Here is a 17,293-nt window from a genome sequence, read left to right on the forward strand (position 1 = left end):
AGTGGAAGATTTGACATCTGGGGACATTGTGAAACTGACATGCACATGTGGAAAGCCTTGTTTCATGTGTTAACAATACATATTTAATGGAGCATAGGGAGCAGCTTGACTACATTGAAGGATAGTGCCTAACATAATACAGCTCAGAATTTTCTCCTATTAACCATTTGAGTTGTGTTATACAATAATATTTTTTTATAAGGCTTATTTCCAGATGAGTAATGGATTTGTGTTTATATTTGGTGGTGGTGGGGGGGAAACAAACAAACAAAAAAGCAAGCAAACAACCTTTTCTACAATATTTATTTAGAAGGGTAGCTTTCTTAGTTACAGTTTAATATATAGTCCCTGCTCTTTTAAATGTTGCATTGTTTGAGCTCCTGCAGTCACCCTTAGACAAATTACCAAACTGCTAAATCTATCTGATAACAAATTCCTTTCTGTAATAATCCTAATAAAGGAGTTTTCTTATGACCTCAGAATTTGGCAGACATAGTCTATCTGAAACATGTGCTTGACAAAACCACATCACACTCCTCCCTGGACAGGAACTTATTAAAAATAGACTGTATGTGAACCGCATACTAAGCAGCACTTCTGTAAACAACCCCCCCCCCCCCCCCCATGTCTTCCCGTGCTATAACACCACTGCACAACAATGGTAGATGCAAATTGTTTTATTTAGTGTTCTATTTGCTGAAGTTGTAACTCACTTATACCACATTGTAAAAATTGCCTGAAAGGGTTTATCTAGAATTTTTAGATATGACACAGCTACTTTATTGCAGAAACACCACACCTGTCCCCAGGTATTATAGTTCAGCTCCATTCCCTTTGATAGAGCTGAGCTGCAAAACCACAGCACAACTGAGGACAAGACTAGGGTTGATTCTAAGACTGAATAACCCCTTTAAATTTCCTATAGTATGAAACTTAGTTCTACATAATTTAATACTAGAACTTGGAAACTCCTATTGGCAGCACAGAATACAATACAAACTGGAAACTTCTAAAATTATATATACAGTGTTACAGTAGCTTCGCTTTGCAGGCTTTTCAGAGTAGGCTTGAAATATAAGATCCTTGACACTGGGTGGCTGAGAATCAACCAACCAGTGCCTGACTTGTTATGCTCCAGGTGTGTTATACTATGAATAAAAGCACCAGTCAGCTTGTGGACAGTCTGTGGTGCAACATAGCCTTGGTGGATGGAACCAGACATAATGTCCCAGATGTGCTTGATTGGATTTAGGTTTAGGGAACGGGCGCACCAGTCCATAGCATCATTGCCTCTATCATACAAGAACTGCTGACACACTCCAGCCACATGAGGCCTAGCATTGTCCTGCATCAGGAGGAACCCAGGGCCCACTGCACCTGCATATTGTGTCACAGTGGGTCTGAGGATCTCATGCTGGTACCTAATGGCAATCAGGCTACCTCTGGCAGCACATGGAGGGCTGTGCGGCCCACCAAAGAAAGGCCACCCCACACCATTACTAACCCATTGCCAAACTGGTCTTGCTGGAGGATGTTTTAGGCAGAAGAATGTTCTCCATGGCATCTCCAAACACGGTCACATGTCCGGTTTGAGCAGAGACATGGGCATTAGTAGCCTGCTGGAGTTCACTTTGCAGGGCTCTGGCAGTGCTCCTCCTGTTCCTCTTTGCACAAAAGAATGAGGTAGCAGTTCTGCTGCTGTGTTTTTGCCCTCCCACAGCCCTCTCCATATTTCCTGGTATGCATGCCTGTCTAATGGTATCTCTTCTATGCTCTGGAGACTGTGCTGACAGTGTGCACATATTTTCTATACATGCCTCCCTCCCCCCCCCCTTTTTTTTTTCTATTGAGTCTGTTTTGGCATGTTTGTGCAAAAGGAAGAGCCAGTGGAGCCTAATTTAAGAGTCCCAAAACACAGGACTAGCCAGCTATTCCTCTGGGAAGGTCCCAGCCAATAGGTGGCTCCTGTAGGGAAACCACCAAAACCACTTTCTGGCTAGTCATGCGTTTCGAGACTCCTAAATGAGGATCCACAGGCTCTTCTTTTTGCATATTCATGTTTCCCAGGGGGCAATGCACCTAGGATTTCACTGCATTGAGCGCTTTAACTAGCAGCCGGCAGTGTAATCTTTGGTTGGTCTTTCCGAGATCAGTGATCTGTTTCTCTTTTGGCATGTTTGTAGCACCCAGCATCTTATCCATTTGTATATATAATAGTGCCCACCTCCAGTGCTTGTGCTGACAGACACGGCTAACCTTCTTGCTAGCTGGTGTTAATGTGCCATCCTAGATGAGCTTCACTACTTGAGCAACTTCTGTGGATTGTAGATACCACCTCATGTTACCTCTAGGGGTGAGAGCAATGGCAAAATGCTAAAGTGGCAAAAACAGCCAAAAAGGATAACAGAAAAATGGTCTGTGATCGCCACCTGCAGAACCACTCCTATAAAGGGGTTGTCTTGCTAAACCCTATCATTTCTACCGGTTGTTGTCTGTTCCATTTGCACAACAGAAGGACAATCTGTGTTCCTTCATAACGTGAAAGGTTGATTTCACAGAAGCGTGATTGACTTGGAGCTACACTGTGTGATTTTAAATGTACAGTACCTATGCTTCTTGAAAAAAAAAAAAAAAAAAAAAAATATATATATATATATATATATATATATATATATATATATATATATATATGATATTTTACTACTTTATAGGGGTATCATAATATTTCCTATTTATACAAAGTTTATAAAAGCCTCAAAGGAGGCATCCGGCAATTAAAAAAAATTGAGTGCCTGCAGGGGATAGGGGAAACATTATAAAGCAAGTATACCTACCGGACCCCTTGCCCACGCAGAGCCGCATCACTGGGCACCTGGACCCTGCTGGGGGTCATTTTCTTACAGATTTTGTGTATGTCACAACCTGGTAGGAAAGGGTGGCTACTTGGCTGAGCGGGGTATCCATCAGCCGGGTCATGATGTTGAAGGAGTAAGAGGTGCAAAATGCCAGTGTAGGTCCTTGAGGGGGACGCTGCATGGGCATGGTGAGTGGTAAATATGTGTTCTTAATGTAACCCCACCCCTTGCCCGAACATATACACCCCCCACCCCCCCACCCCGCTAGACTTCTCCTTTAACAGTGTTATCTCTGGATAAAAGATACTTGATTCTATAATGTTGCTTTAAAGTAAGCCTGTCATTAGGGCTGTAATTGCCACTAGGTACCATAGGGCTGTGCCTAGGGCAGCAGTGTTGAGGAAATTCCTTATGTTGTGGATTTGTGATAGCTTTCTTCACCACCGTGAATCTGCTATAAAATCTGCTTGTAATGCATACACTTTTTTGTGTCATGTTTGAGACAGCATGAAAAAGTTCAGATGCTTGTGGAATCGTCTTAATGGAGTACATTTTATCTGAATATTTGTTCACACATGTCATTGATTTTACCAGGAGAAAATCTGCAACACATATAGTATATGTGAACATGCCTTAGGGTTACATTCACACAATAGATTTAAAATGTTAATTTGCAGTGGATACAGTGAATGTTTGAATGTAACTTAAAACTCCCTCAAGCTACTAATACTTATCACTCAGTAGCATCTTTTGACCTTTAATAGGGATGTAGGTTTTATTGAGAATTTATATATGTAAAGAAATATTTGGAGCTGGTATGACAGTTCTTCTTGTGTTGATATTACTGACAGACCAAGACTAAAGCACTATATTTGTTTATAGAACTTAATGGTGGATAACAAGGTGATAAAAGAAAACTAGAGACACAGAGATGGGGAATAAAACTTTTCCACAAATATAAGATTGATTTCAGCCATGATAGGGATCGAAAGTTAATAAAACCACGTGAAAGCTCTACAATTTGTCTTTGAGTGCACATTTGAATATGTATGCGTGTGTGGTCCTCCAGGGGCCACTAGACCATAGAATCCCGGCTTAGTAGTGGGCGCAGGTGTTCTCTTATAAAGTAAACCACACCATATACGTGGCTACTCCATAAAGGTGTAGATTTATTGGTAAAAATGTTACACTATGTTCACAGTCACAATAAATGAAGTTTCCCTTTTGTGTTTTTAGGACTATCCAAGGGTAACAGTCGGCGTGTTTATTGAACAGCCAACTCCCTTCCTGCCAGAGTTCTTCAATAGATTATTGGCCTTGGATTATCCCAAAGAAAAACTCTCTCTCTTTATTCATAACAGTGTGAGTATTATGAGTTAACATTTTTTTATAGGCTTTTGCATATCATCTTACAATCTTGTTGTTTAGTATTTTAATGTCTGTTTCTTGGCTGAACAGCTTGTAAATTTATACAGATTTCCGTATAGTCTGATTGATTTGAAGCTCATAAATTTTATGGTGGACATGTATCTTGTAGAATGTGATTTACTGGGAGGTAGTTAACAAAATTGATGCTGGAACTTGCAGTTGAAGTAGTTTTACTTGTGCTTTATTTTGCACCAAAAAATTTCTTTGACATTGGTAGATAAATAACAATTTTAGGAATTACTATGTTTGACTATGTAGGTGTTACAATTAAAAAGTGCACTTTTTGATAAAAAAAAAAAAACACTGTTTAAACCACCTCCTTATTCATATGTTATTCATATGATACGTTACGCCACTTTGTCTGATATTGGTGTAGTGGCCGGACAGGGAGATGAGCCTAGCTGTTGCTTTTAGGATTGACTGGAGAGGGGAAAGTTTCGAGAAAGAAAAGCCAATTAGTAGGAATTGCAATAGTTAAACGCTGGAATGAATCAGAGTGACAATGAGAGTTTTAGCAGATTTAACAGTGAGCAAGCTTGCTGCCTAGGGGTTATGGTGGTGCCATAAACAGAGATAGGAATGTCAGGTACAGGTTGGTGAGCAGTGACAGGTGGATGTATATAGCTGAGTGCTATACAGCATAGAAACTTGCTGATAGTTTGCTAAGTGACGAATGTCTAGAGTTAAGAAAGGAGGGGACTCCTGAACAGTAAAGGGAAGAGAAGGTGGAGCCGCCAAATGTTGCACTACAGGAGTGGTCAGAGAGGCAGGAGGAAAATCATGAAAGAGCAAAGTCCTTAGGCCTATCAAAATTATCATAGTGAAGAGGGCTTGGTAGTCTACAGTGTCAAATACTACAGAGAGATGTATGAGAGTTAGTAGAGAGTGGTCAGCTTTAGATGTGGTAGTCAAGAGATCAATCAATAGAGACTTTAGGGCAGTTTCTGTAGAGTAAAACAATGTGGAAACCAGACTGTAAGGTATTAAGAAGAGAGTTTTCAGAGTGTTCGCAAGTTAGGTGGGACCAGACTTTTCAGATCTTCAGAGATAAAGGAGAGATACAAGAAAAATCGATAGCTGGCTGTACTGGATAGGTCCAGAGATGTTAAAAAAAAATCGGTAAGCAGTGACAGGAAGAGAGAGAAGCTGGAGGAAAAACTGTTTATACAGGAATAGGGTAATGATAAATTTCTATCACAAAACATGAAATTCCAGAGGTTTACCTCTATTGTGTTTCATGTTGTTTTCATGTAATGATGTTGAATATAGGTTTATCTGGAACTTTCTGCTTTACATTACAGGAGGTATATCATGAAAAACATGTTCAGAAATTCTGGAATGAAGCCAAGCGAGTCATTAAGAACCTAAAAGTAGTGGGACCTGAAGAAATGATTACTCAAGCAGAAGCAAGAAACATGGGAATGTAATACAATCATAATACCTTCTGTCATATTAATGTAACAGACTGAATGTTGGCAAACATATTGTTGTTCTGTAGCATAGAAAACGCTGATCATCATGATCTGTTAAGCTCCTGGTGGCACAAACTTGATTGTCCAGTAGTATGATAGTTAGGGCTCAATTGTCATGTTCATCAAGAGTTAAAGAAGGAGAGGATTCCAATCATTGGTGAGTCAAACTTGGTTAACCACTTCCAGACTGGGCTATTTACTAGACTTTTTTTTTTCGTGGTACATGAAGAATTGAAAGCTATAAAGTTTTCTCTGTCTGTTATCCAAGAATGTGCCATTTTTCCTGTGATACATTATTATTTTTAGCTTTTTTTTTTGTACTTTTTTGTGATATTACAGAAAACTTTAAAAAATTGAAGTTTATGTTTTATATTTTTAAAGAATACAACAAAGTACTTACAATATTTTCCTGCGTATAAGACTACTTTTTAACCCAGGAAAATCAAAACCCATGGGTCGTCTTATACGCCGGGTGTCGTCTTATAGGGCAGGTGCTGAAAAACTTTGGAACCAGACTGGTGAATCTATGGTCCCCGCATATGATGGGGGGGGGGGGGTTCTAAAAGGTTCACATACCCACCGTATGAAGTTAAGGGCAGAGCAAGCTGCAGGGTATAGAAAAAAAGAGTTATGGTAGACTGACGCTGTGCCCAGAAATGCATGCTACCAATATTACGGTACCTCCTTCTCTGCCTCTCACATCAGGCTGTTCTCTGATGTCTTTTATTAATTTGATGTGTGTTGGATGAGGGGTAGTCTTATATGGCGAGTATATGACAAAAACTATTTTAACTGGAAAAGTTGTGTGTCGACTTATACGCCGGAAACTATGGGTAATAAACGGGTGTCCCCTTTCCATTTCAATAATTTCCATTAAGATAATGTATATAGTGGATGAAGTCAGAAGGCAGGTACTTTTTTTTTCTCTTCTTCTTTTTTTAATATAGTATAATTATTTAAAAACTTAGGGAGCATTTTAATGCTATAATACATTTGGGGCTGACAAGCCAGAGTTACAAGGGAATGCAGCCTCCTCCTCCACTCATTGCTAATATGGGCAGCACGGTGGCTCAGTGGTTAGCACTGTAGCCTTGCAGCGCTGGAGTCCTGGGTTCAAATCCCACCAAGGGAAACAATTACAAAGAGTTTGTATGTTCTCTCCATGTTTGTGTGGGTTTCCTCTGGGTACTCTGGGTTCCTCCCACACGCAAAAACATACAGATAGGTGAAGCGCTGCAGAATCTGTGTGCTCTATACAAATAAAAAAATAAAATAAAATGTGGATCTGCTAACACACATCTGCTGCTACCCAGAACCTGGCAATCACATGATTGCCATGATGGGAAACAGGAAGTCATATGGCTCTTGTTCTGCTGTATATACAATGTTCATTGAGCTTTGTGTATACAGTGATTGGGAAGGCAAGGACAGGAATAAACTGGGGAGCATGGTCTCTAACTCTTGTATCAGCATGGCCTCTTTGCTATTGCAAACTATGCAAGAATATTTCAAGCCATCCTTACTGACTGCACGGATGTTTTAAGTCAACGGGCTGTTAGCAAGTGGTTAAATACTACTTTACAATGAAGGCTGATTACATCCCATTAAAGTTTTATATTGAGTGTAAAAGTTCTTAAATGCTTTATGCAGTCATATAAACTCTGTATACTCTATATATCTATCCACATTTGTATGTAATGTAGCTTAGTTAAATCACAGTTGTTCATTTAGTAGGCTGATTCCTTGCCAAAAAACAAGAGTTTCGGAAGCCAGTTTGAGGTAATGGATAAAGCACTCGCATATTATAAGATAGAATTAATTGTGGAAACATACATAATGTTTCCAATTCAGATCTATAGATGGATATTTATTGCACAATTTGTCATTTGCTACAACAAAGACATCAAGCTGGCAATGGCACTTAGTGGGGTGCGGTTCTTCTTTCACTTGCCCTTTTGTAGGTGTATAATTATAACATCTGAATATATATGTTAACCGTCCATTAAGTTTAATGTCTGTAAGGCTGCTGTATCTGTAAACCTTTTTACACCACAGTCTTGCTTTGTAACACTGTCATTACTGGCTGTAATTTAATAGTAGAATCATGCTACACTGCAATTCAATGTGATTATCTGCTTTGCCAAATCAATTAGGATCACTTCTAGAGAAAGCGAGTTCTATAGTCCTGAGCCAGTGCAAATGCTATTTAGAACCGAGAAATAACAGAGCATTCCTTAGATGTGATGTAAAAGGTAAGGGAAAGAAATTGGGAATTTTATCTCCCAGAGCACAGTGGGGTTTCTTACATTTAGTTACTCAGGGAAATGTAAAAAACATTGCAGTATACAAGTGAAGAGAGGATCAAAACTTACCAAAATCTGTTTTATATGAACTTTAATTTTAGTTCTACAGTATGTGTTTTATATGTCTGTAGGTGGCAGACCCCCTAGGTACAGAAAGCACTACGAATGTGCATCTGTAGCTGTCCACAATGCACGGACCCATTCATTAGTGAATAGTGGTCCGTGCTGCAAGTGCTCTCTGTTCTAGGACACATGAGTTTCTTTTTTCACTGAACAGATCATGGTCCCGTAACACTTATGAACGAGATCAGCTGCGGATCCAGTACCATTGATGCCTATGTTAGCACATACCCGCAGCGGGATTGACATCCCGCTGTGACTATGTGCTTTAACCCCCTGGTGACCACAGCCCCGCCGCTTGCATTAGCCCCGCCGCCCGCATCCTCCATCCTGGCCCCCCCATCCTCCCCGCCGCCCGCATCCTCCATCATCCCCGCTGCCCGCATCCTCCATCCCTACCGCCCGAATCCTGCAGCCCGCCGACGAGAGCATATACATTACCTGCTCGGCGGCGCGGCTTCATTGAGGCTCCCGGCTCCGGTCCCGCTCAGCCGATCAGTGCACAGCAACACTAATCGGCTGAGTGGGACCGGGAGCCTCACTGCAGCCGCGCCGAGGAGCAGGTAATGTATGCTCTCAGCAACGGGCTGCAGGATGCGGGCAGCGGTGCTGATAGGGGGCCGGGATGGAGGATGCGGGTGGCGGGGATGATGGGGGGCCGTGATGGAGGATGCGGGCGGCGGTGCTAATGGGGGGCCGAGATGGAGGATGTAGGCGGCCGGGCTGATGGGGGGCCGGGATAAATGATGCCGGCGGCGGTGATGATGGAGGCGGGGATAGAGGATGCCGGTGGCGGGGCTAATGCGAGCGGCGGGGCTGTGGGCGCCAGGGGGTTAAAGCACATAGTCACAGCGGGATGTGAATCCCGCTGCGGGTATGTGCTAACATAGGCATCAATGGTACTGGATCCGCAGCTGATCTCGCTGCGGATTCGCAGAAGTGAGATCCGCTACAGATCCAGTAGGTGTGAAGGCACCCTAAAGATAAAAGTCATAAATAAGTTATTGAAATGATTACAGGTATCTGCTGAGATATAACCGTTCCTTGTTTAATTATAACTTTTTTTTATTAATATTTCTTTTCAGGGACATTTGCCGCCAGGACAAACAATGTGACTATTACTTTAACTTAGATGCTGATGTGGTGATTACGAATCCTAAGACTTTACAGTTGCTGGTTGAACAAAACAGGTTGGTCCCTTCATACAATGCATTTACTCTAGCTATAAAACTCAACTGCAAGATATTTCTAACAAACTGTAATCTGTAATCAAAAAGACAGATTTCAATAGACTTATAGGCTATGTTCACACTATGTAAAAGTATGGCCGTTGTTGCCATTGGCAACAATGGCCGTACTTTCTGCGGAGTGGAACACTGCCTCTGCTTCAATGGGATCCCGGCCGGAGCATATACACATCGTATATGCTCCGGCCGGGATCCCATGCCGCGCCGCAAAGAACTGACATGTTCGTTTTCTGCGGCCGCAATTCAAAGAATTGTGGCTGTAGGAAACACTGTCAGTTCACACAGTGAAGCGAGCGGCTTCACTGTGTGCTATGGGAAGTTCTGATGCGGGGGCATCAGAACCCTGCGGCCAAAAGATCACCCGGCCGGTACTTAAGTACCGGCCGGGATGACCCGGGCGGAGACCAGCCGTTCAGTGACCCGGCCGAGGTCACAGAATGGCTGGTTTCTTCTGTAGTGTGAACATAGCCCTCAACTGCATAGAGCAAAGTGTCACGGGAAATCACACACACAATGGAACACATTTACTTTTTAACTTTCAATATTTAAAGAGGATGTACCACCAGGTACATCCTCTTTAACCTGAAGCCACGGATTGAACGGCGCCGCCACGGGGAAGCCGTTGCCACGGTCCGTTTTCCGAAACAAGGCCCAGTTCCCGTGCACGGCGCCGTTCTATGCACCGGAAACGGCTGGTGCTCAAGCACTGGAGGTAGGCCGGCCCGCCCCCAGTGGGAGGGAATTCTCTCCCCTGTATGACGCGGCTCCATTCATTCTAAGGGAGCCGCGTCATACAGGGGAGGGAATTCCCTCCCACTGGGGGTGGCCTGGCCTACCTCCAGTGCTTGAGCACCGGCCGGTTCCAGTGCATAGAACGGAAAAAGGACCGCGGCATCGGCTTCCCTATGTCGGCGCCGTTCGATCTGTGGCCTCAGGTTGAAGAGGATGTACCTTGTGGTACATCCTCTTTAAGCACTAAATTGTTGCTTTTCTCTTTTTTGACAAATGACAAATGGGTAACATTATTATTATTATTATTATTATTATTATTATTATTGTTATACAGATCCATTCTAGACAATGTAAAATACTGTAAATTTGTAAATGCATTCTTTCCCTTTTTCTAGAAAAATAATTGCTCCTCTTGTGACACGACATGGAAAATTGTGGTCAAACTTTTGGGGTGCTTTGAGTCCTGATGGCTATTATGCTAGATCAGAGGATTATATCGATATTGTACAAGGCAACAGAGTGTAAGTAAAATGTGTTCTTTAAAGAATTCTTCTTATTTAGTCTTTAAAGAATAAAAAGAGGTGCATGATACATTTTAGAATGTTAATCTAAAATCTTATTTTGCATTTCTGTACTAAGTTTAGCCCCATTGTTTTGTTAATGACTTTTGACCCCTTCCCTCCTGGGCCACTTCATTTTTGCACTTTTGTTTTGTGTTCCTTGTGTTTAAAAGGCCATAGTGTTTGCATTTTTTTTACCTATAGACCCACACGAACGCTTGTTTTTTTGCCCCACCAATTGTACTTTGCACTGACAGACCAAATTTTTTCCATAAAATATGCTGCGAAACGAGAAAAAAATAATTTGCACAGTGAAATTGAAAACCTTCCCACCCGCATTAGGATGTGTCGGCACATCCTTATGTGGGTAGGGATTGAAGGGGTACTCCAGAGCAAAAAAAAAATTTTAATCAAGTAATGGCAGGAAGTTGTACAGACTTGTGAATTACTTCTATTTAAAAAATCTCAAGCCTGCCAGTACTTATCAGCTGCTGTATGTCCTGCAGAAAGTGGTGTATTTTCTCCAGTCTGATATGGTGCTCTCTGCTTCCACCTCTGTCCATGTCAGGAACTGTCTAAAGCAGAAGTGTTTTTTCTATGGAGATTTTCTACTGCTCTGGACAGTTCTCGACACAGACAGAGGTTGCAGCAAAGAACACTATGTCAGACTGGAAAAAATACACCATTTAATGCCCTAAGGCTATGTGGAAAACATGGATATAGTCATTGGCTGTATCCATGTTTTCCAGACAACCTTAGAGCTTTATCCAAGTTCAGCAGCCCCAGCTAATCAAATACCGAAAGTTCGGATCGACTCGAACCCGAACCCGGTTCGCTCATCTCTAGTAATAATCTGAATTAAATATTAGGTGTACAACATAAATATTATGTTAATCATCTATTTATTATCTTCATATTCTTACTTTGTAGTGGTTTATGGAACATTCCATATATGGCCAATGTGTACCTGGTTAAAGGACAAACTCTTCGCACTGAGTTAAAGGAGAGAAACCATTTCATCCTGGATAGATTGGATCCTGATATGGCCCTATGTAGAAATGCTAGGGAAATGGTAAGGTTGTGCCAGTTTTGCCAGGAACTATTTACTTCCTTATATATTTGTGTTTTTCATCCTTCACCATAACTGCTGTTCTCCAGTACTAGCCAATTTTTGCAAACCAAAGTATTACATTTGCACAAACATCTGTGCTTTGCACCTGCATAACACTCTGTTGGACTATTGTATACACATTCCCCGTACCGACAGCAAATTAGTCTCTTGAGTAAACTGCAAAGACAGTGGAATAACATAAGAGACAAGATCGTCTATACCTTAACATAAAACAGCTGTATGCTTCCTTCCTAAACATAATGCAGACTAGTAAAATGGTAACACGCTTAGGGAGTCACTCAACAGCTATCAAATAGCTGAGCTTTAAAGTGAAATGTATATATATATATAATCATAGAATTTACATTATAATGTATACTTTAAGTTTACAGAATATTTATATTTAAGTGCTTGGTCCATAAATTTGCCAGAATATGTATGTTGTATATTTTACAATCCATTAAGAACTTGGATAAAATGTTGTTTTTACAAAGGGAGGAGTAATTTATTGTTGAGTCCCTAACTTTTACAGAACTTTTAGCTATGAAATTACAGTACATTATTGAAATATGCAGAAAAAGTTGGCAAGTATTCTCTTTAATAATTTATATGGTTCCTAATTGTCTGCTTATAACTCTGTATGTCTATTAACTCCTTGCATCTATCTCTATTCCTATTGCTAACATCTTGGATACACTATGCAAAGCCCGTGGTCAAGCAGATACATTTTGGTCTTTACCATCCTATCTGGAATGCATTCATTTTTTTTCCAAAAAAGGTTTCAGCCTAAGCAGCTGGTCAGCAGGCATGGCAAGCCAAGTTATATGTCAGACGTAAGCTTTGCTTTATGCTGCATGGTGTCCGTCCAATCCATCCAGCCCTTCAGCCTTCATTATAAGCTGTTATTTTTGAATCTGTGTTTTCATGTCTCCACAGTCAATCTAAGCAAAATATAAAGAGAGGATAAACAAGTCAACTTACTTGATGCTTCTTCATTTTAGAGTTTACAAAGAGAGAGAGACTCTCCATCTTCGGAAACTTTCCATATGTTCAGACCCCCAAAGGTTTTTTTTTTCGTTCTTTTTCCTTTACTACTTTCAAGACTATCTCTCTATCTTTCTCAAATACAGAACGGGACAGCTTTTTCCCCAAATTCAATTTTTTACTGATAGAAACATGATGGCATGCTCCTTCTTGTATTGTGTCCTTTTTTGCAACAACTTGTTAATATGAGAATTCATAAGATACCTCTGAATGATGAAAATGCATTACAGGAGAAGTATCTTTTTAAAGTTTTTTGTTTTTTTTTAGAAGTCCAAAATATTGGAAATACTACATACAAAAAGGGAACAATAGCTGTCTGTTTTTTTGGGGGGGCATTACCCAGAGAAATGCATGATATGGAAAAAAAACTTAAATTCAAAAGATTTGGGAGTACCGAGATTGTAGGTTATTTGTCCTCCAACTCCATAAAGGTCAGGGCCTATTCCTAGTAATTTTAAAGGGCTTTGTTTGGGTAACTTTCCCATAACCTGTGGGCCCACTACATGACATTGCGCCCTGATAAGTCTGTCACCCCTAGTTGTCAACTTTTGCTACACACATTGGGCAAAGCAAGCATGTGAGTGTTGTTTGTTTGTGGTCATATAATGTAGTAATATGTTCATATAATACAAATAATATATATGATCCGTTATGATATCCTCACCATATCTTGTGGGTTTATTAAGTAAAAATCAAACATCTACAGAGCCCACAATATATAGCTAAATTATGTACAGTTGCTGTAAGCCAAGATTTTATTATTCCAGTTAATAAAGAACGGATTACATTGAATTACAGTGAAATTTAGGAGAAAGTTAAGGTTTTTTTTTTTTTTATTCCTTTATACAATAACACTCCAATTTTCTTATGTGGGAAGCACAGATGCCAACATACAAGGAAACATCTTGCCAAATTGAAACGTTTCAAACTATGTTATTTTCCATCTGCATTCTTCCTAAACTTTACTTTGAAATTTAAGTAAATGGATAATTTGCATTGGCCATAAAACTCTCATCTGTGTAATGTAAAGAGAAGACTAGTTGAAAAGATGGTTATCTGTTACGGTGAGGATTTCGTATGGGCTTTCCAGTAGAATCCAAAAACCTTCCATTCTTCGTGGCTAATACTTAACTTTGCCCATTTTTTTTTACCCAGTTTGTCAAAAGGAATTATCAATTGAAATAAGTCATACAAATTAAATTTTTTAACAACCACCAACTCTTTTTTTTGGGGGGGGTCTGGGGTAAAAATGGGCAAACCTTTCCTAATGTTATTATATACTTTTTCAAAATAACTGTTATTTGGCTTCTAGTAGACATAATTAACTTTTACTTTCTAATTAACCTCTATTAAATTAGCAAATTTTTAATGAACAAATAAACATGAGAGAAAATATTCAGGGCAAAGTAATGTTTTCCCCCTCCATATACAGGTTTTTCTTCACTTGGATTATTGGTAAAATGATTGATTTAAATAGAAACCATTTCAAGCATTCACCATTACAAATATATTCTCTGTATCTGACTACATTTTTTTTTTCTCACAAGGAAATTGCCTCAGATTCCATAATCTTCTCAAAATGATCCTTTCACCAAAGTTTAATCTGCATGTTCCTGTTGAACTGACATGGTATTCTAATATATTTTGTAATTATTTGCCTTAGGGTGTTTTCATGTATATTACCAACCGACATGAATTTGGAAGACTACTTTCAACTGCAAATTATAATACAAGTCACCTTAACAATGACCTCTGGCAAATATTTGAAAATCCTGTGGTATGTATTTTAAATAAATTCCAATCATGGCTAAGCCTTTTAGTTGTTAGATGCTCCTCTTTGAGAGAGTGGGTACAATGTACTGTATATGAGTTTGCACAACATATATAAAAAAAACAACTGTACATATATGAAACCAGAGAGTCGACCAATCTCACAAAAGAGCTACTTTAACACAAAGTATTAAAAAGTTGAGCCCTTTGCTAATCCCCTTCAATTTCAAATTTCATCCTATCCTGCTCACATTCCGAGACCCTAAGACCCACAACAATTTTATTTTTCACCCCTATAATGTAACTTCATTTTTCCACCTATGGATGTTCTGTAATTTTAAGTTGGTAACACATTGGCAAAGACGTGACTTTTGATGTCCTTTGATTTTCTGCAATGTGACATGACCAGGAATCCTCCATTTTGGACTTTTGCACAGGATCAGAAAAGTTATAATTTAGTAATTCAATTTAATGCAGATAGCGGTCACTAGATGTGACATGGGCTGTATCATACTCTCACCCCATCCCCCCCATGCCATAATTGTACATCGGTGGAAGTAAGGGAACGGTAGAACAGTGGAAAATTATGCACACAACCACATTGCATTGTTCCAGAAAGTTTTGAGGAACATGGCAAAATAATTCAAGGTATAGATTTGGCCTGCAAATTCCCCACATCTCCATACAATTAACCATATATAGTTAGTGTTGGAAAACCGAGCCTTATTTATGGACGCCCTACCTTAAAACATACCGGACTTACACTAAATGATCTGCTAACATCTTAGTATCAGTTAACAGAAAATAAATTCACATGGTTTTAATATTTTTAGCAGTATATGTGTGTTTCATAATTTGTATACAATATTATTTTCATACATGAAGTTCTTTATATGCCTTTGCCTTATTATTTTCATTTTGTTTTTTTTAGGACTGGAGGCTTAAGTATATTCATGCTAATTACTCCAAGATCTTTACTGAAAACTTTGTTGAACAGGTAACTGAATAGAAAGAAATGTCTGCACTAGAAAATTCTTTTTTTTGCTATTGCATATGTTAAATCTATTTTGTCATACTTTAAGTTAACAGCTATGAAATATTTCTTTAACACTCATTCTTTGGCAGTGTGTAATGGAGGAATTTATCATACAGTATTTCCCTTACAATAAACATTTACAGTTCTTAGCAAGAATTCCAAACTATGGCCAATCTGAGATGATATATCATTCACACTGCGCAGATGTAGCAGAGCTAAATGTGTTATTGTTCGTTTTTAGGGAACGTTCACACAATGTATTTTTTTTTCAAACAGTGAACGCTGGCCGTTCTTTTGTGCCTTAGCAGCATTGCATACCATGCAGTCTATGAAAAATAGTCAATGTATCATGCCAACTTCTTTTCTTCATATCTATCCTAAAATTATAGGAAAGGAAATACTAAAAGACCAGGCTAGATGGAGCAGGTGAACTTTTTCTGCTGACAATCTTCTGTGTTTTTATATAGCTTTATTATGACCTCATGTACAAAGATTATGATATGTTACCTGTGCAGCTGTGTGCTCAGGATAAGCTTCTTCAGGCTTATCTGGTGACAAATGCTTTAAAAAAAAAAAAAAAAGTTGTATGGGAAGCAGAAAATGACTGATGCCATCTACTTCTCTGTGATTATTTCCTATCTTTCCACCTCTGTTTCCAAGATGTGAGAAGGTGGGTGTAAATCCCGATTATCATGTGTGGAGGAAACTATTCCCCACCGGATATCCAACAGCTGCTTGATATCGTTGGTGATGTCACCGGTGTTGCAGTGACATCATGCAGTTATCGGGCATCGTGTTTGTGTGTGGCTTTGTCCACATGCCATGATTGGGATTTACGTGGAAGATGTAGAAAGAGAATTACTTAAGAGCCAGGAATCAGAAGGCACCAGCCATTTTCTGCTGCCCATTCAACTTTTTAGGCTGGGTTCACACTACGTATATTTGAGGCTGTATGTTTGAGGCTGTATAGCAACCAAAACAAGGAGTGGATTGAAAACACAGAAAGGCTATGTTCACATAATGTTGTAATTGAGTGGATGGCCGTCATTTAATGGCAAATATTTGCTGTTATTTTAAAACAACGGCTGTTATATTGAAATAATGGAAGTTATTTACCGTTATATGGCGGCCATCCACTCAATTTCAACATTGTGTGAACAGATCCTTTCTGGGTTTTCAATCCACTCCTGGTTTTGGTTGCTATGAGGACCTGACATGAGGACCAAATACAGCCTGAAATATACATAGTGTGAACCCAGCCTTAAAGTGCATTTGTCACCAGACAAGCCTCTTCATTTTTTAGCACAGTAACAGATTTCCTATTATGACAAAAACATTTCCAAAATAGTAATTTGGCAATATCACTATATTTTATCATATCAAGAAGTCAAACCTGATTTGAATGTGGTTTGGTTTAAGTGCATTTACTTTGTCTTTTACAGCCCTGCCCAGATGTGTTTTGGTTTCCAGTTTTTTCGGAGGAGGCTTGTGATGAAATTGTCCAAGAGATGGAGCACTTTGGACAGTGGTCCGGATCAAGTCATAGTGTAATCATTTCTATATTATATTCTACTTTTTTTTCAAGTCTTCTGTACATAAGTTTGTGTCTTCTAAG

At 39.6% G+C, this 17,293-nt stretch overlaps 1 protein-coding gene across 4 annotated transcripts in view; it reads left to right on the forward strand.

The window, feature by feature from the left end:
- PLOD2 (procollagen-lysine,2-oxoglutarate 5-dioxygenase 2) overlaps window positions 1–17,293 on the forward strand; it is a 155,828-nt gene that overhangs the window by 133,831 nt on the left and 4,704 nt on the right. For 3 of the 4 annotated variants that reach the window (XM_069975398.1, XM_069975397.1, XM_069975395.1), the window contains 9 exons: window positions 4,092–4,217; window positions 5,585–5,706; window positions 9,264–9,368; window positions 10,553–10,678; window positions 11,648–11,789; window positions 12,830–12,892; window positions 14,536–14,649; window positions 15,574–15,639; window positions 17,121–17,225. In XM_069975398.1, the coding sequence (XP_069831499.1) occupies window positions 4,092–4,217; window positions 5,585–5,706; window positions 9,264–9,368; window positions 10,553–10,678; window positions 11,648–11,789; window positions 12,830–12,892; window positions 14,536–14,649; window positions 15,574–15,639; window positions 17,121–17,225 (969 nt within the window). The remainder of the gene's footprint in view (window positions 1–4,091; window positions 4,218–5,584; window positions 5,707–9,263; window positions 9,369–10,552; window positions 10,679–11,647; window positions 11,790–12,829; window positions 12,893–14,535; window positions 14,650–15,573; window positions 15,640–17,120; window positions 17,226–17,293) is intronic. The other variant, XM_069975396.1, reaches the window with a different exon arrangement.

Source organism: Dendropsophus ebraccatus, chromosome 6, assembly GCF_027789765.1.
Source record: "Dendropsophus ebraccatus isolate aDenEbr1 chromosome 6, aDenEbr1.pat, whole genome shotgun sequence".
NCBI lineage: Eukaryota > Metazoa > Chordata > Amphibia > Anura > Hylidae > Dendropsophus > Dendropsophus ebraccatus.